This window comes from Mercenaria mercenaria, chromosome 17 (genome assembly GCF_021730395.1).
Source record: "Mercenaria mercenaria strain notata chromosome 17, MADL_Memer_1, whole genome shotgun sequence".
NCBI lineage: Eukaryota > Metazoa > Mollusca > Bivalvia > Venerida > Veneridae > Mercenaria > Mercenaria mercenaria.
Window position 1 is genome coordinate 60,587,557 of NC_069377.1, and position 27,192 is coordinate 60,614,748.

The 27,192-nt window shown below is 35.5% G+C and overlaps 1 protein-coding gene across 1 annotated transcript; it reads right to left on the minus strand.

The window, feature by feature from the left end:
• On the minus strand, window positions 1-27,192 carry LOC123537217 (uncharacterized). The gene is made up of 20 exons (XM_053528346.1): window positions 26,918-27,192; window positions 26,511-26,768; window positions 25,853-26,083; window positions 24,522-24,689; window positions 23,964-24,140; window positions 23,123-23,236; window positions 22,391-22,507; window positions 19,799-19,984; window positions 19,076-19,278; window positions 17,327-17,448; window positions 16,210-16,391; window positions 14,535-14,672; window positions 14,064-14,180; window positions 9,499-10,035; window positions 7,828-8,875; window positions 6,356-6,882; window positions 4,154-4,281; window positions 3,301-3,349; window positions 2,118-2,353; window positions 1-1,055 (listed from the first exon to the last, which is right to left on the minus strand). Exons 1-20 carry the CDS (start codon window positions 27,147-27,149, stop codon window positions 918-920), a joined length of 4,908 nt encoding a protein of 1,635 aa, XP_053384321.1. The 5' UTR covers window positions 27,150-27,192; the 3' UTR covers window positions 1-917.

The window sequence follows — 27,192 nt, forward strand, 5'->3', positions numbered from 1 at the left end:
TTTGCAATATGTCAAATTTAATCTGTGCAGTAGAAATTCTGTTATTTTATTTAAATGTCTGTCTAATCTATTTTATTTGTTAGAATTACTTTACATTGTCATACTATATAATGTGTGCTAATGCTGTGATCTATGTAATTGCAAAATAAGTAAAAATAAATAATAATAAATAAAGATAATGAATAAAGTCCACACATTAATGGCTGGTAATTCCAGTATATCGACAAAAACAGTTCCTTCAAATGTTATGAAATAAAACTGGTAACCCTAGTAATGTTATTCGTGTACGACAATTGAAGTTTAAAATCACAACTATAAAGTTAATCCAAAATGTAGAGAAATTATGGGGGAATCGAATCTTAAAAAGTAAATAAGAAACTTAGTTGGTGGCGGTATAGATCCAGCCAATGATTTACTTGATTTGTTCTAAATGATTTCTGCATTTAGTCTTTTACAAGAAAGACTTTAAAAACGTTTACCCAAAACTGATACGGGAAAAATATCAACTTAAGCAAAAATGGAAATAAAATTTGATTATAAATCAGGAAACAGACGCAAAAGTAGCGATACATGCTAAAATCTAAATAAAAGGTTTTAAAACTAATTAAAGCTTATTCAGGCTGTATTAGTATTTACATCATGTACTCGTCTTATATTAAAACCTTTTGAAAGCGAACTTGTGCATTTGAAAATTCAAACACAAAAATGACAAAACTAAATTTTCAGTTTAAAAAGGTTTAACATGAAATTTGGTTATCAAATAATGCAAAAACAAAATGTCTTAAATGTAAACACATAACACTGACACCAACTATTATTGTATTTTCACAACATCTAAATAAAATTTCACAACATTAAAAAATATGATAATAATAGTAATAATAATTGTATAAATAAAGAATATAAATGGTGCAATATCAACGCACGTTTCCTCTTCGGGAGTACTGTGCGACCAAAGCACGTAAGACCTTTCCAAACTGAAACATATCATCGTAGCTATCTCCCTTATCTGACAACATCTGCGGTTTCATTTTTAACTTTATTTGTCCATTTATCTGGAAATTAAGTGAAAATACAATTGATATATATTTTAATGAGACATCGCAACAAGATGTTTACATAGTTTTCTAATGACAATAAATTCTTTTTGTTTTCTTAATACGTTTTACCTCACACCGACACAACTATATGTCATATGGCGACTTTCCAGCTTTTTGATGCTGGAGGAAGACACAAAGTGCCCCTTCTTTCATTATTCAAGGTACGGGCGGACACCTGGATAGAACCAGCGGCACCACAGGAAAGAATTCTACACCCAAACCTATGTTTCAAACCCATAGGGGTGAGGTACAAGTGATCTGAACTCAGCGACCTTAACCATTCAGCCTTGGAGGCTCTTAAATACAACAATAATTGCCATCAATGTAATTCAAGCAGCCAGCAATTATGCATACACAGTTTATCAAGGAAAACAATTTAAGCACCGTGCATTTACGCATGCATGATTTATCAAAGTTGCTCGAGAGCATACGGCAGTTATGCATACATAATTTAGCAAAGTGGACTAACTTTAGCACCAAGCAGTTATCCATACATAATTAATCAAAGTAATTTCAGCACCGAACAGTTATGCGTAAGTAATCTGAGCACCAAGCAGTTATCCATACATAATTAATCAATGTAATTTTAGCACCGAGCAGTTATGCGTACATAATTTATCAAGGTATTTTCAGACTGAAGGCTTATGCATGCATACTTTATCAACGTAATTTCAGCACCAAGTAGTTATGCGTACATAATTTTTTTTTTCGTTTGTTTGTTTTGGGTTTAACGCCGTTTATCAACAGTATTTCAGTCATGAAACGGCGGGCAGTTAACCTAACCAGTGTTCCTGGATTCTGTACCAGTACAAACCTGTTCTCGGTAAGTAACTGCCAACTTCCCCACATGAATTATCAGAGGTGGAGGACGAATGATTTCAGACACGATTTCTTTTACCAAATCATCATGGAGAACATACGCCCCGCCCGGGGATCGAACTCGCGACCCCGCGGCGCAACTGGTGTTTAACTTAACAAATTAATTAACTAATACTAATTCTATAACTTTGCACTTGCCTTTCTTTCCTTTATGCTTACGTGTATTGTATCACCATTTAGCCGACCGACAACTAAGGAGTTCTCGTGCACCACTTCTAAAACTGACGCAAGCCTTGATGCTACTTTCAAAATATCCATTGCAGACAAATCAGTCTTCTTTTCCAAAATATCTGCAATGTTTCTGTAGCTTGGTCTGACACGAGAACCAAAGTGTTTGCTTATTCCTAGGATTGCCAAACTTCGACTGCCCACAGCTGGAAATTAATAGTATACAGTAATAGATTTATATTTACATAACTGTACGTCGAGTAATTTTCGCGTCGATTCTATTTATCGATTTGATTAATTAAGTATTATTTGTATTATTTAAGAAATATTATATCCCAAACACTGATTTGTCGTCAAATAAAATCACTGTTTGGAGTTAAGATTTGTCAAGAGGGCGCAACCCGAGCGATATAATAATACGCATCTGAACGACAATGATTTAGTTCAAGAGAAAGCCACTTTTTGAGATTCATCATTCAAACTCTAACACGATATTAAGAAATATTATCTACATCCTTGGCGATATCGACCAAATAACTATTTTGTGTGGTTTTCTTTTCCAGTGCGCAACTCTGTGACGTAATAATTATGATATACAAACAGTGATTGTGTTGCGTAATAACATACAGTTTCAGTCTTCTTTGTTTGATAGGGAAATGAATCGGATCGTATTAGAATAAGACTTCATTCTTGCTTCACAGTTGTTTGTATAGTTGGAGATAGATCTACTGCTGTTTGTTATTTACGAAAGTTTTGAATTCGCGTTAGCTCTGATTGTGAAAATTAGCGAAGGTATAACCCTCGCGAAAATTACCCAATCTACGTATGAACAGATCATTATCAAGTGTCGTGATTTATAGAATTAAGGAAATAAAGCCAAAAGGATGATCAAATGATTATTTTATGTGGTAACATATCAAAGAAGAAATACTTTTAAATCTTTTTAATAGAGTAATTGATGTTTACTGATGTGCGTTATTACGCTTCATATGGCCCTTTTTCTGTCTATTAAGAGACAAAAACCGTCAGTGTTTTATTCATTTTGTAGTTTTATGTAAAAGAGTTCAATAACAGAGAAACTCGGAAATACAATATATGTTAGCTCGGCATGATGCATCTTTCCTGGACAAGACTAACACTTTACTTAACTCACCTTCCGATAGTTCGGTCCGGTATTGCTCATCCGCATTTGGGTTGAACTTCTGTAAATGAAAAAAAAAAATATCTGAACATTAACTTTATTTAAGACGATAAAAAGATTTGTAAAACATTTTTTAAAATATATCCAAGCACTGAAAGTCTCGTTGGACGCGAAATAGCCTGAAAGTCTAGTCAGAGCAAACCAGGAAAAGCAAAACAACTACCTTAAGTTCATTAAAATCATACACGGAAACAAATATTCTAAGTGTTCTGGCATTTGACATTGTTGTTTATCAATTATTCTTAATGAAAAGTGTCCTAAAACATACCCTGGTATTCACAAAAAAGCATTCAGAATTTCATTTGACAGGGAATATGTTATTATATAAGGTTAGATACGTTGCTTTGAATCTCCTTACACAAGTACGCCTCGAAAGGGATATAGTAGTATGGGGAATTGTAACATCCTTTCAGACTATTTTCAAATTATTGTCCACATTAAGCACAAAATTGCTCTTCAAAGAAATGTCGTCATAGTTTTAATTCTAAATACTTTACTTTAAAAGCGCAACATCACTATGTGATAGAACGAGTGCATTTTTGTTTCAATACAAAACATACAATTACTCAACGTATCGATAATATACGTTTAATTGTTCTATAAGTCAGAAAAGTCAATGGGTAATGAACATTTTAACGCGACAAAACGCATTAAATGATGTCATAAATGACATCACACATTCTTCTTGAAATTTACGCGTCAATATGGAAAAATACAGACTTTTTTAAATTGAAACTTTACGAATGCTAAAAATAGTGCAGCTCAATAGTCACGTGATATATTGATAACAAATCAAAGCAATTACTTTTTGTCCAACAATGGCTGACAACGTATATAGAATTGGGTTCAATGCGGAGTTAACTGGCAGTATAAAGACTGCAGCCCATGCATAAACGTCCCCTGATATAACATGTCCGCTCAGTGCCATCATACCTGAAGTGCAATGATAGATCAATACTGTGAATATTATTCTATACATGTATTTTAACAAACGTTTAAATAATAAAATCCGCACGTATTTGCGATAATTCTCTATATACACAATATCGCATGAGCTTTAAAAGATTTTTAAGGTAGTTATGCACGTTTGGATCAATATTTTTTCTACATTGTAGATTTTGATTAAACTCTGAGTTTTCAAAACTTCAGAATATACTTAGAAAATTCGACAGATAAAAAAGAGAGGGCCGTGTGCTCGACTAATTTGATAATTTTTGACCTCACACAAGTTTTCATAATGGGAGTCCATGGGAAAATCACAATTCTGATAACGTACTCGCAATATAATTTTTTCTACACTGTAGATTCAATGAAACTTCTTAAGGTCGTAAATAAACTTATGACCTACAATATGGTGAAATAAAATGTATAGGTCCATGTGCCTATTGTTTAGATATTTGCCAATGATTGGGGAGATCCGCTCATTTAAGCTGATTTTAAGATATTTTTGCAATTATTTAACAAGTCGGATGTTTTAATATTACGAATGGTGTTCGAAAAGAATTGCTTATTTTGATCTGGAACGTTCAAAATGTAAGTTATCACAAATTTCTTTATTCCATGCCCTCAAAGTACTCCCCATGACTAGAAATGCACAATTTCAGCCGATGAATCTACTTCCGGAATGCGTCACGGTACGCTGATTAGGTATACTAGTAAGGTCCTGGTATACGGCAGATCCAAGCGCCTGTCTGGACCAATATCTCTGTCCAGCGAGAAAGGTTTTCAATTTCGGAAAATGGAAGAAGTCACAAGGGGCAAGGTCTGATGAATATGGAGGGTGTGGTAAAATCGTTACCTTCTCTTTTTTTTGGAAAACAATTGTAACAATGGCAGGCGTATGGGCTGGGGCATTATCATGTAGAAGTCGGACATGTTTGAAACCCGTGACTGGGCGCCTTTTCTGATAGTATTTTTACAATTTCTTCAATACCACATCTTTGTAGTATTTTCCAGTAACGCTTTTGTCCTTTTTCACTGGCATCTGTATTGCAACACCTTTGCCAGAGAAAAAGATTGCATACAAAACATTCTTTGCACTTAACGTGCGTTTAGCAATTACTGGTTTTTTGCTGTTTTGGTTGCCCAGATTTTATTGCTAACCTTCCTAACAGGTTCAAAATAATGAAACCCAAGTTTCATCGCTAGTGACTACATTTGCAAATTTCTTTTCATCATATTTTGAAAATATTTTGAGCAATTGTTTGGCTATTTTAACTCTTTGCTTCTTTTGACGATCACTCAACAAATGAGGCAACAACCTGGCAGAAATCTTCCTAACATTCAAGATATTCTTTAGAATGTAATGAACTCTTGATAGTGAGATGCCAACCATTCGTGCTATATCACGTACTGTATACCTAGCATCACTTTCAACAATTTCTTTTACTTTTGATACATTTTCGTCACAAGATGCAGACTTTGACCTTCCTGATTTGGGTGCTTTTTCGAGCGACTCTAACCCAGAATCAAATTTCCTTTTCCATCTACGAACCGTGTCATAAGATACATTAGTAGATCAGTAAACAGCAGAAATGTCAGCAAATATTTGTTTCAAAGAACAGCCTATCTTAGAGCGAGCTTTTATGTAGGCCCGTATTTTCTTCTTCTTTGCAACACTTTTACCAACCATATTTACTACAGTAGTCAACGACTGCGTGTATTCAAATGGAAAATTATCTATCCTTCAATTAGATTTATGGGCACATGTACCATCATTGTGTATGTATTGGATAGCGCTAAACAGGTATGTATTGATTTGTTTCAAGTTCCACGTGGATATCGAGCAACGACACAATAAGCAATTCTTTTCGAACACCCCTTGTATATCAATGTTTTAGAAAGATAGTATTGTTGCCGTTGTAATAAATCTACTCATCGGTTGCCATGATTTCATTTCCGTATACCTAATTCAGGCTTTATTATACGTTATCATGATCACATTACAACATTACTTCCGGTTTATTAGTCGTACAGAACTACCTTAAATACAGGCAACAAAGCTTACCCATTACTCCAATCGGAAACCAACACAGGAAGTCGGTTGTCACGACAAGAAGCAAATTTCTAGCAATCGTTAAATCCTGCTTTCTGGCATTCAGCATACTAATCTCCATGTTTGCTTTCCTGAATTCCATGAAGATAGCAATCTGACCAAAAGCGACAAGAACAAACGTAATGAAGTTCAGTCCCACGAAGATTGCAACGGAGTACAGCCAACCTGGTGGGCGATCTCTTGTCAGAGGGAGAGCGATACAGACTCCGGATTTTGTGTAGAATGTGTCCTGAAAGTAGCTACTGAATACAAATGGTACTACAGCTATGGCTATTGACACGACCCATGCAATTAATGAAAGCTGGCCCGCGATTTTCCAATTCATCCGTATCTGTCTCATGGGGAACTTGATCATAAGAAGTCTGTCTATTGTTATGAGACAAAGAAATAAAACGCTTGCTTCAGAGGAAACAGTCGACAAGAAACCAGCCAGGTTGCACCATACACTACTTCTCCAATAATCATCCATGAAAATGTACCTATAACGAAGCAATTCTAAGAATGAAGTAACAGGTAACAATTTTGCATATAATAGTCTATTTATAGACACGATTGTAGTCTTTTGTTATTGTTATAAGGTAAGAATATCCATATTTTAGTTTTTATGTAAAGCTTTGAATCGTACTATTTTAAACACAACTAGTGTAATTCGTACATAAAATAACTTGAATCGCGATTCGTACCTTTCATTTTCACTTCATTTGCAATGTTTTAAATGATCCAAAGTTGCATACTTTTGAAATCTTTAATACAACCATATCGACCTGAATATTGCTGTATCAGCGAACATTTCAGTATTGCGTAATAATGCAAGCTTTTAGAATGGTGTTCAGTAGAGCGGTGTGAGCCGAAAACAGTACTTCCATCAAGTGTATGTAATTGATAGCAATTTAAATACGACGGATGTACGAATAAAACCCTTTTCTTGATATTCAGTCGTGTTCTTTACAAATATCAATTATTCCACTGAGACTTGTTGTATTACCGTAAAGCAATTTACACATACTAAACATTTCATGAAACAAAACTAAATAGATTAATTTATTCACCTTTCTCTTGAATATTATGACAGATTGTCCCTCCATTTCTATCCCACGATATTATTGTCTTATTTGCATTACGAACAATATATACAATACTAAAATCTATAAAAAAATTCTTTGGAAGCACAGAATGCAACCAAGCAAAATAATAGCAGACTCGGTCTGATTGAGTCTGCTCATGAGAGGTAATGGAAAGTGCTACATCTCTCATGCCCTCTAGCACCGGCTTAAGCGGAACTCTATTACAAAGATATTGAATGGACTCCATGATCCCAAAGGACCAGAAAACATATCAACACTGAAAGTTATATAATGAATTTCAAAATGAAAATCTTAAAAGGCTAAATGAAACAAACAAAAGACACACAAACTAATCCTTACTTTTTTCTAAACACAGCATCAGCTATTGCAATAATGATAAGATATATCCCCATCAAAAAATCGGCTACAGCAAGGTTGGTTACAAATATGCCATATCCTATCCGAAGCCTTCTTCTGTCATAAAACAGTCTGTACAAAATTGAAAGGCCGTTTCCAATAAGAGCTGCCATGCCAATGAGCCACAGCAAAGTCTGCAGTGCTGAAAGTCTCATCAGATCTTCACACGATGAAAACTCGTCTTTTGGCGGGAAACACTGGTCTTCCTCAAGATAGTTTGGTCGGATACAACAAAATTTGAAAGCAGGAGTTTTCAATTTTCTTAGCGACGAAACGCCAGTAAATATCTCCTTGTTAAAGCTCAGTATTTTGTTTCCGTCGAAATGTATTTTCGAAACGGATACATCGCTAAAAGCGAACGCTTCAATTTCTCCGATAGTGTTGTTGGACAGATCGATAACATCCAGGCTGAGTCCAGCAAATGAATAGGCAGCGATCTTTTTCAGTTGAGCATCCGCAAGAATTAATTCTCGAATTGAGCCCAATCCATTAAACGCCCCTGCTTCAATATTGGCAAGTTTGTAATTTCCTTTTAGTTCTAAAATCCGAAGATGAGTCAGCTCAGAAAATACATTCGCTGGCAAAGTTTTAATATCGTTGTAGCTCAGATCAAATGTAAAAACGTTTAATAAACCATGAAAAGCAACTTCCGATATTATTTCAATATGACACAAAGATAGATTGAGAATGGCCAAAAACGGGAACATCAGGTAGGAACGTTCTAATATCTTTGCTAGATTTGCGTTCCTACTTAAATCAAGATGTCGGGTGGTTTTTGATATGTTAGAAACGGCATTCAAGTTTATGTTCTTCTCGCTGCAAAATACGGCATATCCTCTACAATGACATTCGTTTGGACAATGAAATTTACAAAGACTTTCATCATCACCATGGTAACATTGAGTATGTCCATCACATACTTGGTCAAGTGGAATGCAATTTCTACTCCAGGCACACCTGTAAGCATTTGGGCACTTGACTTTCGTGGTCACTGAAAATAAGTCACAGTAATATCACAAATCAGTTAAATGTAATAATATGAAGGACTATGAAAATTCATCACCTGCTTTGCCCAAATTGTTTATAAAATATATGAGATTTCAATTATGTAACGAAACAAAAATAAATCTTCATTAAGTTCCTCAAAACTGTCCAAATGATACATTCTAAGCTATTTTCACCAATCTTTAATAAGCTAAGCTTTCTAATGTTTCAAACCTAATCAGTCTTAATAGTCCAAATATGGTTTCCCTTCCTGTTGTGCTTGCTTGCGAGACATCATTCCTATCGTATCCTATTGCACTGGCTACTGAGATAATAAACGCTAAGCACGTTTCAGATTTTACAAAAGTCCCCAACCAATTAATTATCATATTTATCAGTTATCTTTAAAATATTTCCCTCCTTAATTACGTGTAGAATTGCATGCTTTGTTTATAAAATTGTGGTAAACAAAACTTCCATTTAAGCGGTGAGAATTTTTTTTAGATAACACCTTTAGAAATGTACCCGACATTTTCGAACGACTTAGGGAAATGAGTTTAAGTTACACAAAAAACCTCAGCAAAAATGGATGGTAAATTACGTATGTTTGGGCTAAAGTCATAGACATACCTGTGCATATTGTAGGAAACCATTGTGTGCCGAAAGAGTTGAGACTTTCCCATCGCTTGATTGCCACATCTAGCACGTTATCATAGAAGTTGGAAGCATTGTTGACACTGGAAGTTGGATCTTCAATGACTCGATATACACTAACATCGGGTGGGAGCTTCTCGGATATATTTGAAAATAATTGACTTGCAACTGACTTGGCTACCTTGCTATTTTCAAGGAAAATTATACCTCGTTTCGATGTACTGTTTTTAGTTAATAGTATATCTTGCAGAAACGTTTTTGCCATTAGTCTGTAACGGTATTCTGGTAATCGATATACTGACGAAAACGGCAGAGCCATTGTTTCCCTTACATGCATTACAAAATGATCGATATGAAAGTCAGTTTTAAGTGGTTGACTGGTTGTGTAGCTCAGAATTCGAACAGCTGCTGTTTCCGTGTAAAACTGGTTAGCAAACTTTTCGACATGTAAACGCTCTTGAAACAGACCAACATAGTAAACAATGAGTATCTCACTGTTTTCCTCAGAGCAACCTGGAAACATTTAATACAAACAAGAGTTACTTATAAAACATATATGCATTTGAGGTAACAGTTGTTATTCAAGTCCCCAGAGTGTTGTGATCTTGACAAAAAATAGAGGTCTGGAATCATCCTTTGAAGTTTGACAGTTCTATGCCAAATAATTTTTCAATTAAGCAAAAGGCTATGAAGTCTGATCGTGCTCCAGCTATTGATCAGAAACTCATTTTGTCTCAAAGTCACCGTGACCTTATTAACCGACTGATCTATTAAGATAAATTAAGTATGAACAAATCTACAAGATTCGATGATATTCCATCTCGTTTCCTGAGAGACAGTGCTACTATTATAGTTTCTCCAATTGTTCATATATTTAATGCATCTTTAATCAATATTTATTTATTTATTTTGTTGGGTTTAACGTCACACCGACACAATTATAGGTCATATTGCGACTTACCAGCTTTGATGGTGGAGGAAGACCCCAGGTGCCCCTCCGTGCACTATTTCATCACGAGTGGGCACCTGGGTAGAACCACCGACCTTCCGTAAGCCAGCTGGATGGCTTCCTCACATGAAAAATTCAACGCCCCAAGTGAGGCTCGAAGCCATATCGATGAGGGGCAAGTGATTTGAAGTCAGCGACCTTAACCACTCGGTCCCGGAAGCCCCGCATCTTTTATCAAGGAGACAGATCTCGATAACCTAAAATGTGTTAGGGTAAAAACCTGAAAGTGGGTAATAATCGCCGGGTGTCCATACTCCAAGCGAGTCGTTTATGGTGAGACTGGATAAGATTATACTATACATGTTTCAGTCCTGTCTGAAACGAGTTTTTACAGCCATTTGTCAAATATTTCAGATCATATTTAGTTTGACATGGATAAAAATAATTGTATCGGTATTGTTTGACTTGATCCTCTGAAGGCGTTTGATACCGAAGCGTGTTCTGTTATGGGTTCCTTATTATTTTAAATTTAAGTGCATATGATCAAGAATAACTTGTTACTCTATGGTGATCATGGTTGCTGGTAAAAATAAATTTGTTGTTGAGAAGATATGATTAGTTGATTTGGTGTCTTAAATGTTAAAAATCGGGAACAATTAAATATTTAAGGATGTACGAGCGTTTGTTTTTTCAGGATATCCGCCATTTTGAAAAATGTTTCTTCGAATATTGCTTTCAAACAAAAGTATTACCAAAAATTAATGCTAAATAATTAAAATATGGCTTATAATGTACCATTTAACCAAATAGATTCTACTTTTTGCGAAAAAAAAATGTTCACCCTTATTTTTGGCTGGCATTTGCCTAAAACTGACGTAAGATTTACAATGGGGTAGGGGTAGGTAATTTCAAATACATGTATCTTTTAAAGTAGATCAGGTTTGGTTTTGATATTTTCCTGACTGATACATATAATGATATTGCTATCTTTGAAATTAAAGGTTTCAAGATAGCACTTTATATTACCTAGAAAATCTAAATTAAATCAAAACGAACAAAAAATATCAAAATTCACCAGTTTTTAACAGTTTTGTCTTAATAAATCTCTTAGATGCACGATGACCCCAACTTTTTTTTCTTTCCATTTTGAAGCATGTTTGTGTGTCATTAAAGCTGCAAAATATTTTGAAAATCCTTACGTCAGATGTTTTATGTAGATCTAAACACGTTTTTTCCATTAAAAATAAAGTGGATGGGGTAATTATATCAACATGTAAATATGAAAGAGATTTGTTAGTGACATTTATACTGACATCACCTTGTATTCATACTAACCTGTAAGACCTGAAATCCTTATAATATTAAGTGGGATATTATATGTTTTATAAAGAACCACCATTTTTTCAACTTAACAAAATTTCAGAAATGCTTAAACAGTGGATGAAGAAAATGCCCTATAAAATTAAAACGAGTTCGGTGACCTGTGTTTTTTCTTCTCTTGTTTGTCTTGGAAACTAATGTTCTTCAAGCTCACAGAGTATGAAAAAAATTCCTAACTTTTATTCGCTCCTACATCCTTAAGATAATTAACTTTACAATTATCACATTCAACGATAAGATTATTTTCTTTTTCGGTTCTTTTCTTTTTTCAATTACTTTCATAGCTACCTTTATTAAAAGTTATTTAATTTTCTTGAATTATTTTCAAATGTTACAAAATGTTAAGAAAAAACTGAAAGTGGTATGATTTTATAATTATCCAAGTTAGATCATTGATTCTTGCATACCAGACTGGGACTTCTGGTGATTTCACCGGTGCTGGAAAACTCCATCTTACACCCCGGGGTGTAAGATGACTCTCGTGTTGTAAATGACGTATAACGAACTACCTATGTACAGAAGATGTGTGAAGTAATAATACTTTTTTACGTAAAATGGGATAAAAATCAAATACCTTGATAGTTTCTCTTTGTTCCTTATAACATATTTCTCGATTCAAAAAACGTCATTTTACGGAAATAACATAATGTTTCACTGCAGATGATAAAACAAAACCGGAACTATTACGTTGTTTTCGTCTTTGTAATGTCATGACGTACTTCTTGTTTACGGACGTAAATTTCCCGCGCTTTGTTAATACGCTACTATAAGGAAAATGTGCTATAAGAAAATCATTTGTTTGAATTTATTTTTTTCTATTATTTGTTGAATATGGTATGCAAGAAAAAGATTATATCACTGGCTGTAGGTGCAGATGGGAATATCCGACTTTCGGATAACTGTTTACGCGGTAACTCGGCAGGAGCCTCGTTACCGCCTAAACAGTCATCCTCGAGACCGGAAATTCCCATCTGCACCTACAACCAGTGAAAGAATATTATATTCTTGTATACTTCACTACCTCTTGTCGCCATCTTTTATTTTATCGAAACCCATAAACTTCCTTTAGAATGAATCGGAGTTATTGGTACACATTTTAAAGGTTGAAACAACAAGAATTTGTAACAGAGTTACTAACGTCCCCGCCTAGGGACATTTTTCACAAAATGCCAATACAACATATTCTAAGTAATAGGGCAGCATACTAACAATGTACATAAGTCATAACTATATATCATATAATTCATGAAGACACTAAGAAGTTTGAAAATGACTTGAAATCTATAATTGGTGAATGCTTTCAAATGCTAATATCTGTATTATAAAGATTTAATGTGATTCTATTTTTAAATTGGTAAGGAAAATAAACAAGAGTACCAGAATGTCGCAATATACGCCAGTCATAACAAATTTCTTTACACTAGCACCTGTATTTGCATATGGAATTTTTTGGCCAATTATAAAAAAGTTATAATATAACTTATTTATAGTAAAACCAAAGGGAAGTTAATCATAAAAAAAATAAAAAAATCTATATAATATAAGTCCACACAAAACTCTTAACCAGGTAGAGATAGGTCATAATGCACATAAAAATTGGATTTAACATGCATGTTGTACTACAGAAAAGTGGTCTCGATTTCCCCTACGGCCAGAAATAAAAAAGTTACAATATGGGCTATTTACAGTAACAACAAAAGGGAAGAAATTCCAAAAACAAGGGTGTCTCGTGGTGGTAAACATTTGTGCCAAGTTACATCAAAATACCTCCATGCATGAGAAAGAAATGTTCCGGACAAAGTCATTCTTGAATTTGACCTTTGACCTCTGTGACCTTGATGAACGGCAGAGTTATGGACCGGACACGAAATAAACCCTGTTAACCATTGACCTCTAAGTGTGACCTTGACTTCGAAGCCAGGGGTCTGAGTCTTCCGCATCACACGTTGTCTCATTATGGGGGAAATTTATGCCAAGTTATTTCAAAATCCCTTAATGGACAGCTGAGTTATGGACCGGACACGAAGTGTGACGGACGGAAGGAAGGCCCCTTTTTTCGAAAAAGGCGGGGGACAAAAAAAAAAAAACAGTAAACAACTTTATCATTTTTGAAAAATGAGTTCCTTATAGTTTCTACCTTCTTTAACCGCCATTGTATCAAATAACACCATAAGAAATAAGACGACTGGTGAATTTGTAATTTTCCTCTTACCACAGTTTTCCTCATCCTGGCCTCCCGGACACTGCGCAGTACCATCACAAACAAACTTCATAGGTAAACAGTAGCTACCTGGACACTTTACTGTATCTTTTAAACACTTAAATGTATCTAGAATGTACAACATAACGATTTCTTTAAATTTGATTCAGTAAAGAAGAAATTCGGGATATGATTTATGGCAATGTACAGTAATCATGCACATAGACATTGTCTATTGCATTTATAAAAATCCAAAGTACTCATATAGTATATGCACTCATTTTACATGACACATTATAGAATACGTTTCAACCGTCGCAAACAAAGGTTTCCTTAAATCATAATTACAAAAATATCGACAGTTCTATGCAGAAGAGTAAGATCAATCTCTTTCAAAGAGTTGTCGTTCCTGATTTGTCTTTATTCCTGTCTGAAGTGGAAGAACGACAACTCTTCGCAGGAAATATGGGAAAGATGCATTACCACAATTTTCCAGATGACTTCCAGACCTGCAGTCAAGTATTATTCCAATGTCGTCAACATCATACAGACATCTACGATGAGCGGGAATAACTTTACCTTCTCCTTCACATGTAAGGCTTTCTTCTTCCGGAACAAAATCTAAATTAAGATATTTAAAAGCAGATGAACCAAGAAACGCTATTATTGACAGGTCATATCAATATCTGGACATCACCGGCATTGATACTCTAAAGGAGGCAGTTTATTACCTTAGTATATATTAGTTATTGGATGGAAGGAAGTACATTATCACATTTATCAGTGTTGTGCTAGTAACCGAGGTATTTGACCGAAATATAAAAAAAAACACAAGAATCATTAAAGTGATTAAATGGATAGCACACGAACTATATAGAAATTTATATTTCAGTCTTTTAAATAGTGATTCCCTAGACTTCCCCCAGAAAACAAAATTATTCGAATTCTCAACTATTGATATGCCGTTTAATTTAATATCCCAAATTTACTAAGAATATATCTTAACAACACCGCATTGCGATATTGAAATGTATGAATTAGACAACTCCTGTTTCTCCTGTTTTTTTTTATTTCAATAATAACCATCTTTTCACAAAATATACAAAATAAAGATATGTTGTTTCGCTAAAATATTTTCAAAATATTTCTGAAAATAATAAAAAAGGGGATGGCAAACCTATATCCAGCCATCAATGGACAGATCTGTCCATCACTGGACGACAGCTTACCATCAATGGACCGATCTAGCCATATTGAACGATAGCTAGCCACCAATGGAACGATATCTAGTAATCATTGGACTGATATCATTTGTATATCGGATGAATATTCTTTAACCTTTGGCGATCTCATGCTGGTCAGTTTTTGACAACATTACTGTTTTTTCCCCCAAATTTAAAGAAAATTCGCACGTAAAAAGTTAGCATCGAAAGGCATTCAAACGTTCGTCTTTGCACACATATCAATAACAATCACAAGCACAAAATGCTGCAGTTCATATTTTGTTATTGGGCAAATATCGGGTCGTTATCGAACCAATCTGTCGATATTCCGACCACTTATCGGCATCGATCCGATATGGGAATGCTCACAGGGACGAGTTATACGTGAGTTCAAAGTTAATAAACGTATGTCGTAGAACTGAAACAGGTTGTTGAATAATCTAAGACGCATTGCCTTCAGTCAATAACTACACAGAAACAAATGCCTCGCCCGCAGTTCGGACCTACGATTTTCATGATGAGATGTTATGTCATTGTCCTTTCACTACTTCATTTGAATGCAAACTATTTTTTTACTCATAACTTCAAGGAATTAAATGATCGCAGGACCGTCCTGTAATTAATTCAACACGACAAAGCTGTTGAAATTAATTAAGGGAGCTTCAGCGTTGTATTACTTTGATTCTAATGTCTTGTATATACACAGCAGGCAATATGGTCCATACAAGAAGGTCAACGTATTGTTGTATTACTTTGATTCTAATATGTCTTGTATATACACAGCAGGCAATATGGTCCATATTAGAAGGTCAACGTATTGTGTCCATGTAGTTAAAAAGCAACATGGCTTGTTATACTAAAATTGTCTTTGAACTACGAAATCCATCTCGTTAGTTTTACCTAACAGCATTAATTTTAATCACTGATTTTCTTACCGTGCTCACATCTAATCGGGCCAGGAAACAACTGGACATTTTCTGTATACGAGTCCAAGAAGGCCATAGATCTATAAACTTCCCTTTCCTTGTAACTAAAGGTTAGTTTTGACTTCGTTGAAGAGTACATGTTTTCCACAGCTTCTGATCCATTTCCGGACTCTATACACGACTTTTCCACTCTAAAAAGTAAAAAGTCAGTAAAATTATATGCATTTGGTACATTATTGTGTTATATAGATAACGTTTTATGATAATGATGCCCCCCACCCCCAAATTTCATGCGAGACATACTGATTTTGTCATCGCCGTCTGTCTGTCTGTCTGTCCTTGGTTCCATTAGCATTTAGCTTGATCACTTTTCCTCTCCAAAACTGCTGGTCAGATGCCAATGAAAGTTCACCGGAGTGATTATTATAAAGTCTAGTTGTGCATATTGTCGGTATGTCCCGTTCCGATTATTTTTGAGGAGTTCAGGCCCATTAAGGTGATTTTTTTAATAAATGACTGAACTGCTGCCTCTATAGTGTTGGCGGGACTGAATAAAATTTAAGGGGAATGTTGCCTAGTTGCGTGTATTCTGCGGGTCTTACGACTGAATGAGTTTAAATGTGCCCTTTGATAAAGTATGTGTAGAGGCACTGTCGGCACTCAGTCAAACCGAGCCTGCAACATTTTCGCGACCTGCTGTTTTCCACTTTTTCTTTATTTTATCCCCAAGACCGCTTCCCGGAGTAAAATTAAAGTTCATAGGAGTGAAGTGACTGGTATTTAACCTTGTTGCGCATGTAGTAGGGATGTTTCGATCACTTTAAAGTATTTTCTAATAGAATTTATCTCAAGGAATCTTCCGCCACAAAAATAGTTTACTTTTAGTCTTACGCTGAGAATAAATTTTGAAAAGCAGAAATATATTTTATGAAGAAAGTTAATTTTAAACAATATCTAATATGAAAAGCTCACATTTCTTCTTATATTAGAACTCAATGTCATAAAACATCAAATGATGTCATTACCTTCTGAAATTTCCAAGAATTCTGGGTCTTCTTCTTACAGAAATCCAACGTAAACATTTTATCTTTTAAATTATGAACTGAAAGAGAAGAAAATAACTTACCTGTTGTCCGTGTTGATGGTAACTTCCAGCATTACACAGTTACATTCCTTGTAAATATGATTGAAATGTGGGTCATCCAATATGGCGGCTACAGCGTGTGACGGATGGCAAGTTTGCTTAATCTGAAAACAGCTACATCAAGTAGTTGCGTTAAATTGTTACCAGTGTAAAACTATTTTCACATAGGTAGTTTATTTGGAATACCCTTTTTACATATTGAAATGGAGTATTCCGAATGAAATATGTACAGTGAGAGAATCAATTTCACCTATTAGGCAATGTATAAAGATGAACTGCGAGAAAATATTTCTACCATGCAAAACAGCTGCTTGATCATCTAGTTTCAGATAAGTCCAAAACCTCAGTAGACAAAACTTTAAAATCAAGTGGAGTTTTCTTATATACAACATAAATACTCGAGATGGCACCTCAGATTACCTTTTCTTCAACAACTTCAACAACGAATCAAAAGCACAATTGAATGACCTATTGCTTACCTCACGATAACAAGATTTAAATATAGCAACGTGCTCCGGTTTCTTTGTTATGGGCGGATGGCTGAAGAAATATGATTACCTAAAATTAACATTTCGTCGATGCTAGAGAACAGTCTGCATATCATTAACAGTATCTTTTGTAACTGCAGTTCGTCAAAGCAAATGCGATTTTGAATGCAAATTATGTATATTTCTGAACACAGGATTCCCGTCATAAACTTCTGGTACAATTTCTGGTATGGTTTTGGCTTCACTTTCAAACTGGTTATCTATTTTATATCTCTGTTATTTTTCTGATGCATGTTGGATCCATGGTTATTCTTGGAAAACGAATTAGTGCGAAATGTCGATGTCGTACAATTCATAGACTTGTACACTATATTCTTTGTTATGAATGCTGCTTTTTGTCTGCGATCATACCGCACATTTAAATCATGTCTAACCATATAATATTATACCCCGTATTCTTTACCAGATAATTATTGTCTTTACCTCTATAGCATCTCGTGGATTTGACATTTCGGATCACACTCGGTGAAAGCACCCCCTGTGATCCAGACATGATAAATTTTACTTGAGCCGAATTACAAAATTGTCGATCAAGGTACAGTTTAAAGGACCCCTTATTACAAATGTATACCTATTTCTTGTGTAACTGACTGCAATATTTGACAAATAACACTTTAAACGGTTAACTTTTTCATGCATGGAACGCCAAGACGCCATCATTACGTCATTCCTGAGATCATATTTGGCGTCACTACTGAAGCAAGTAGTGCCAGTATTGAATAGTTTTCCGTTTCCGTTTTGCGAATTGAATACAGGGTGTTATATTCGTTAGTGAAAAAACATGCTGTATTTAAACCAGAAAAGTCTTCGGTGCATTAAAAAAAATCGGTCACTTTACCATATACCTACATTCCAGTGTCTATTGTGCATGCATATTCCAGTCGATTTAACAGATAATTATATTTCAGACTTTTTACAAGATATGTATTGTCTATACCATTTGCTTGCATGTATATCCTGAACTCTTTACCAAAAAATTATATCTTGGTTTCTTTACCAGAAAAGAATTGTCTTATCTCTTATTTGCACTTTTATCCTGGGCGGCTATATACTAGATTATTGTAGAACTTACCTCTAGTTTGCATGTTTATTGTGGTCTTTTCACTAGATTAAACACTGTCTTAACTCCTTGTTTGCATGTATATTCAGAGTTCTTAACCAGAATAACAATTATTGTCTTTACCTCTTGTTTACACGTATATCCTGGTCTCTTCACCAGACTCTCTACTAAAAAACCTTCCTTTCCTTCCTCAATGTTGCTATGTAGAAACACCTTAACGACAACACAACATTCAAAGTCGAAAACGATATCTCTGTTTTCTACTATCGTGTAGATCTTGCCAGCAGAAACAATGGACTCAAAATCACACTTAACCTTCAGTCCCCCTGAAAGTATTGGGAATTATCTGTTAAGGAATCCACAGTTATACCTAAATGATGCCACGACTAAAGGGAAATTGTCTGAAATGTTGACAAGAAAAAGGAAAAGTGTCTGAAATGAAGTCGTTAAAAATCACGTCACGACCAAGATTCCGTGTCTAAAACGACAGCATGAATAAAGGATTGGATTAGTGTCTCAACAGAGTTGAATATAAGTTTTACTCAAAAGCTTATTTCTTTATTCATAAAATTTAACTAATGAGAGTAGCCAATACAAATAATTAAAACAGTATTAGAAAGCTCCATTATTGTAAAGTATGAGCTTAAATAAAGTTGCCTTATATGTATAAAAAGATGTACAATCAGCTTTAGATAGAAGCTTAAGTACATAATCGGACACAATCTAAATAATAAGAAAGGTAAAAGTCATTTTACGTCTTCTTCTCCTTGTCAAGCTACATGAAGTCTTTTCTGACTAACAAATAAGTAAATAAGTTCAATTGGAAAAGTCACACTCATATCTTACCAACAATATATGGACCTGAAGTTCTGTAACCATGTTGCCACCACTCGTCACATGACGTAAAGTCTTTTTGAGCACAGTTAACCTCGTCGGTACCATCCTCACAGTCCATGTAGTTATCACATCGTAATCGCGCAGGAATACATCTGGCAACGTCACAATGGAACGCTTGTTTCGTTTCACATATATCTGACAAAACGTGACAAATGTCAACGTTATGATATAATACCAAATAATTATACAGTGAAATTATTAATTCCAGTCCAATTTTTATTACAGTACACCAGCCAATGTGTTGTGACCGTGCGTTGGTAAGGGCTTGTTGTACAGTGGATCTACATTTTTCAAATCGCGGCGGAAGTGTCTTTTGATTACTTTTAAATCTAAAACCCGATTGAAAATTCAATAGTAAACTTAAGTGAAGTATTTAAGCAGCCTGTGATAACGTGATAACGTTCATTTAAGTCCTCAACATGACTACAAGCTCTTGCAAACCTGAACAATTGAGAACTAGAAAATGCTTTTGTAAAAAAGCGCATGTCTCCCCAAATGCAAAGTCCTATAGGCAAGAAGTCAATAGGGGTCAGGAGCGAAAGTCAAAGAGACACTGATGGTTGGCTGCAATAGGGATCATCTACTTGGCATGTCCAGTCATCCCGCTAAATTTCAACACTCTTGGCCTAGTGGTTCTCAAGTCACTGTTCAGGCTCCTGTGACCTTGACCTTTGATCAAGTGACCTCAAAATAAATAGGGGTCATCTACTCTGCATGTCCAATCATCCTATTAAGTTTCAACATTGTAGGTCAAGTGGTTTTCAAGTTATTTCCAAAAAATGATTTTACATGAACAGGCCACTGTGACCTTGACCTTTAATAGACTGACCCCAAAATCAATAGGGGTCATCTACTTTGCATGTTCAATCATCCTATTAGTTTCAACATTCTGGGTCAATAGTTCTCAAGTTATTGATCGGAACTGGTTATCAATGTTCAGGCCCCTGTGACCTTGACCTTTAACTGAGTGACCCCAAAAACAATAGGGGTCATTTACTCTGCATGAACAATCATCCTATGAAGTTTCAACATTCTGGGTCGAGAGGTTCTCAAGTTATTGATTGGAAATGGTTTTCCATGTTCAGGCCCCTGTGGCCTTGACCTTTAACAGAGTGACCCGAAAATCGTTAGGGGTCATCTACTCTGCATGATCAATCATCCTATGAAGTTTCATCATTCTGGGTCAAGTGGTTCTCAAGTTACTGACCGGAAATGGTTTTCAATGTTCAGGCCCCTGTGACCTTGACCTTTCACAGAGTGACCCCAAAATCATTAGGGGTCATCTACTCTGCATGACCAATCATCCTATTAAGTTTCAACATTCTGGGTCAAGTGGTTCTCAAGTTACTGACCGGAAATGGTTTTCAATGTTCAGGCCCCTGTGACCTTGACCTTTGATGGAGTGACCCCAAAATCAATAGGGGTCATCTACTCTTCATGATCAATCATCCTATGAAGTTTCAACATTCGGGGTCAAGTGGTTCTCTAGTTATTGATCGGAAATGGTTTTCAATGTTCAGGCCCCTGTGACCTTGACCTTTAACAGAGTGGCCCCAAAATCAAATGGGGGTCATGTACTCTTCATGATCAATCATCCTATATAGTTTCAACATTCTGGGTCAAGTGGTTCTCTAGTTATTGATCGGAAATGGTTTTCAATGTTCAGGCCCCTGTGGCCTTGACCTTTGATGGAGTGACCCCAAAATCAATAGAGGTCATTTACTTTGCATGACCAATTATCCTATGAAGCTTCAACATTCTGGGTCAAGTGGTTCTCTAGTTATTGATCAGAAATGGTTTTCAATGTTCAGGCCCTTGTGACATTGACCTTTGACAGAGTGACCCCAAAATCAATAGGGGTCATCTACTCTTCATGACCAATCATCCTATGAAGTTTCAAGATTCTGGGTCAAGTGGTTCTCTAGTTATTGATCGGAAATGGTTTTCAATGTTCAGGCCCCTGTGACCTTGATCTTTGACGGAGTGACCCCAAAAACAATAGGGGTCGTCTACTCCAGCAGCCCTACAATCCTATGAAGTTTGAAGGTTCTAGGTCAAATGGTTCTCCAGTTATTGCTCGGAAATGAAGTGTGACGTACGGACGGACGGACGGACGGACGTTCTAACGAAACGGTCTTTATGTGACACCCGCATTGTTCTCTCTATTGTTCTAACAGTCACATAAAAAGAAAAAGGTCACATAAACAGAACGGAATGAATGACATCAAAGAGAAAGTACCGTTATGCAGTCACTTAACCATCATTTCGCGGGCACGGAAGGACGGACGGACGGACAGGGCAAAAACAATATGTCTCCTGGGGAGACATAAATATATATCTAAATTAGGGAAATGTTTAGGGAAATGTTCAATACCAAAATAAAATTCCTATATATTTTTGGTTGATGTCATTAAATGTAAGGAGATGTTGCTCCAAAAACATAAAATATTTTTTGTAATTCAGTTGAAATCAGCGCTTTTTGTATATAAGTATACGACACGAGATATATAAACATACAAATGAGGACATGAAAAAGCATACCACATGATATTTCGTCACTTCCATCATAGCAGTCACGCTTATAGTCACATCGTTTGTAAAGAGGTATACATTGGCCATTGTCACACTGATACTCTGTATCTGCGCATGTCCTAAAATCTAAATATAGAAGCACATTCGGTGCAACTCTTTTTTATGTTTTTCGATCGTAAAACTCTTACTGTTACCAAACGTATACTATATCTTAAACACCAATGGTTAACTCATCAGTTACATAAAATGTTCGGCTAAGCGTCTTGAATATATGTAATAGAAAGAGCATTGAAACTCGAGGGTAAACGATTTGTACGAGGGGGCGTAGCCCCCGAGTATAAATTGTTTAGCCGAGAGTTTTAATGTTCTTTCTGTTTTGTATCATAGCCTGCCATATATGGTAGTTGTAGGCGTTCCACATTGCCATATACAGCAGTTCAGTGTGTACTAAAATCCTTGCTTTACAAATGTGTAAAGCCCAGGTAAAATAAACCAATGCTAGAGCAGAAAATCAATAAAATACACTTCGCAGTCTACTGTTTCAGACACGCAGGCATACTTTTCTTTCCAACAGTGCGGTAACTAGCGTGCGGGTATTAAATACCTGCACACTTTTAGTTACCGCACTCTGTACTCAGAGTATACGAATTACCTGCACCAAATTTGTTAAGAAAAAACACCGAGCTATGATACAATGTTCTATAATGCACATTAATCTGCAAATAAAGAAAACAAACTCACCACAATTTTCATCTGTCTGGTCGATACAATCAGGTACAAAATTACAGAGCTGGCTGATATGTATACAATCACCTTCTCCGCATTTGTACTGATCAGGCAAACAAGACTTATTATCTACAAGTACAAACAGTTAAAAAACAGAATGTATTACTATTTAAATGACTGACCTACTCGTGTTGTTTCGAAACAGGGTTTTGATATTTTTTAGAAACAAGATTGTGTTTGTTTTTTAAAAATATGGTTGCTCTATATAGCTCATTTAATGATCTGCAAGACCGCTCTATTGCTCACTGAAGTATTTAGAAGGTCATATAGTTGATACGGTATTGTTCATAAGAAAAACAATATGCATTTTTTTTTCAATTTAGTTATATAAAGTGTACAACTGACTTGCCGATGGCATTCCTGTATATTTATTGTTGTATCCTTTGGAGTCATAGAGCAGTCTGTGTAACTGCATAATCTGTTTCAGCTTTTGTTGGTGCATGTGGTGTTCCACATTTCATTATCTTTCGTGGACAAACTCATTACCCCGAGTTTGCTTCGTTGTATTCTATGCATTTAAAGTATCTCCTTAAAGGTTATATAGGCCATGACCAAATGATAAAAATATAAGTCCGTGCAAAACCCACAAACCAACAACCAACTTCATCTTTTGTATTTTGTTTCTAACACAAGTACATTATGTTCAAAACGATTCATATTGCTGTGCACTGCTTTCATAAATACATGATGACATTAAATGCTTGATAACTATTTTAAACACGGATATCACGAAATTCCTTTTTGTTCAAACACGTTGTCAAATTTTACTCATAAAAAATCTAAAGGATGTTCCTACCATCTAAAGAATTGTTACAGGCTATTTCGTCAGATGAATCCAAACAATCTATTACACCGTCGCAATATGCGGTTACGGAAATCCACTCAAATGTTTTATCGCATTGGAAATGGGAACCAGTGTCGAAACCTGGTGGAAGTTCAGAGGACAATGTCATGCCGGAGACAAGCTGATGAGCTACAGGAAAATGAAACGCCATTTTTATGAAATCCATGTAACAATCACAATCTTTGTAAAAGAGGACGCCTCATAACATCTTAGACTGTAGTAAAATTGTACGATTTATTGTCAACCTTTTTTTCGGAACCATGAAATTGAATAATCTATGAAGAGAAATATAATGAGGTCACAACATATAATTATTGGGTGGTAAAATAGTGGCGACTATTGGTAGGAAAGTCATTCAATTCACGTTTCATTATATGTATGGAATAAATTGTTTCAACTATTTTAAAAGCTTTTAATGAAGCGTTTCACGTATGTTTTGGCCTTATAGCATAAACAAAGGAGTAAGAAGTAACAGTAAGAAGCTATGTAATATAACTGTATGTTACATACGTTTAAAGTTTTGCCAACAATCAGTTTCATCTGAATAATCAAAGCAGTCAAATCTAGCGTCGCATTTTCTGGACACTGGAATGGTTTGTCCACTTTTGCATCTGAACAGACGCTTACTGTCACTACTTTCGAATGTGCCATGCTTTTCCTCAAGGTTCTCAAACGATTCTGTTTCAATGAAATAGTACAATAAATTTATAGTAGTATGTATCAGCTCTTTGACGAAGTTCAAAACATTTGAAACTGATCATGTAATTCGTTGGATGCTATTCCTTTCATAACACTTGATGGTGATAATATATTGAACTGTCCTGTACCATAGAACTTTTTTTATTTAAAATGTCTTAAACCGTTGGAAACTAATGTAAATAAGAACATTGTGCGATTAATTTTATATTAAAATGTAAGGTACCTTTCGAACATTGTGGCAATAATTTTTATTCAAACTATTCAGTACCATTGAAACATGGTAGGAATAAGTTTTATATTAAATGTCAATTACCCTTGGAATATGTTGAGGATAAGTTTCATTTTAAGTGTCAACGCCTTTGGAATGTGTTGGGAGTAAGTTTTATTTAGACCGGCCCATATCTTTTGAACATGCAGGGAATAAGTTTGATTTAAAATGTCCATTACGTTTGGAACAGGTCGAGGATAACTTTCATCAAAACTGATCAGTATGGGAATGATTTTTATTTAATCTGTCCATTACTTTGAAACATGGTGGGGATAAGTTTTATTTAAACCTGTCATTATCTCTGGAACATGGTTGGGATAATTCAAACTGTCCATTACATTTAGAACATGGTGGGGATAGGTTTCATTTAAACTGGCCAGTATCTTTGGAACATTGTGGGGATAAATGGTAAGCGTTTCTGCTCAGCTGATCAGTTCAAGCTCCCTAGTAGCGTTTTTGCCACTGACCGTTCCGAGGAAGCTCTTCACTTTGTTCCTTAATATGTTTGCTTCGTCCTTGTTCTCTGTTTGTTTTACTTTGTCTTTGTAGTTTTGTGTATATATCTATCATTTAAACATCTATACATATACTATTGTAGGGTTTAGATGGTTCCAAAGAGGGTAAACCCGTCAGGCGCCCCTCTAAATTCTAGTGAGCATTACTTTTCATATTCTTAAGTTGAGATGTCAATTATTTTACACATGAAAGTTTCGTCAAATATTAAGAACCAATATTATACAAATACACGTCTGCTTGAACCATTTCAGGAATATTTGCGGATATTTTTTTAGGGTAGGGGGAGGAGGCGTGACCTTGGTCTCCGACAGAAGGTCGGCGCCTCCTCTAAGCCAAAATCCTGATGTTTAATACACACCATCAACAGCAACACACGGCTCCCATTCTCGACCAGAAGTGTAACACCACAGGAAACCCTGGTCCAGAGGGTCACGGCAATCATTGCCTCTCAAGTAACCATTCGGGTAATGACTTTCTTTGTAGTCGGCATAATGTGTGTTCCAATGGTGACAAGACTTTCCAGTATATGTTTGCCTCAATGATCCGCTGTATTTTTGGTACACAATTCCCAAACCATCTTCCTTCGTATCTACATGGAATATCTCACATAACTATTTATAATGCATATAAAAAGTATAACTCCAAGTTCATTAATAAAGACTGCAAATTATATTTACTTTAGTTGTAACGGGAGAATCCCTATTGTTGGAAGCGTTCGGATTAGTGCTGATGAAACAGGAGCCTGATAAACTTAAATAGCCTCATAGAACGTGTAATTCGAATTGTATTAAAAAATCATAACAGTAAAACTGTAATGTGTTTCTGGTCATAACATCCATTTTGTAACGTATTTAAAAGCCACAAGTTCCAAACCGTAATGTGTGTAAAGTCCAAGCCAAGCCGTAACTGTAACGTGCAAAAGTTTATAAGGCATGAACCATTAAGTGTTCGAATTCATAAGATCTTGACTGTAAGGTGTTGAAAGTCACAAGATTAAGAATATAATCTGCTCAAACCTTTGAGTACACACGGCTCCCATCTGGTGCTCTGATCCGTGGTAAAGCACCAGAAGTAACCGCTGCCCCAGGGATCCCGACAATAATTGTCCACACCAGCAACACTCTCTCCAGGAAATACATAACCACGTGCAAACTGAGCGTGTGGAGATCCAGAAGCCCATTTTTGGCACGTTTTACCTGAGAACGTTGTATTTAACGTTCCTACGTACCTGAGATAACCATCAAATGTGTTATCTGTGTTATTCTTTGCCGGCACTGAAATATAACAATAGAAAATACAGCATATTCATTGAATGGTCAATTTTATGTAAATAAGCTAAACTGAGACAGAAAAGCATTAATCTATTCATGTAATTAACATCATTTACTTTAAGAAGTAAGAGTAATTAAGAAAAGATATTTACTTATAATATCACACTCATTTTTCTCTTCTGGCTTTTCTTCCGTGTAACACCACAAATATCTGTTATCGGTTGGATCACGGCAATAGTTTTTAGCGGTAACCTTTGATCTTTCTGGGAACATGGTGTCGTCAAGGTAAATTTCTTCATTTGCCCAGGACAAGCAGGATAACCCGCCCGGTGCTGTGTTAACTTTCCCGTTATACTCATTGACAGGAACTTGCTCTGGTATCATCAACCATTTATCTTTTTGGGGCAGGTATATTTCTTTTCTTTCT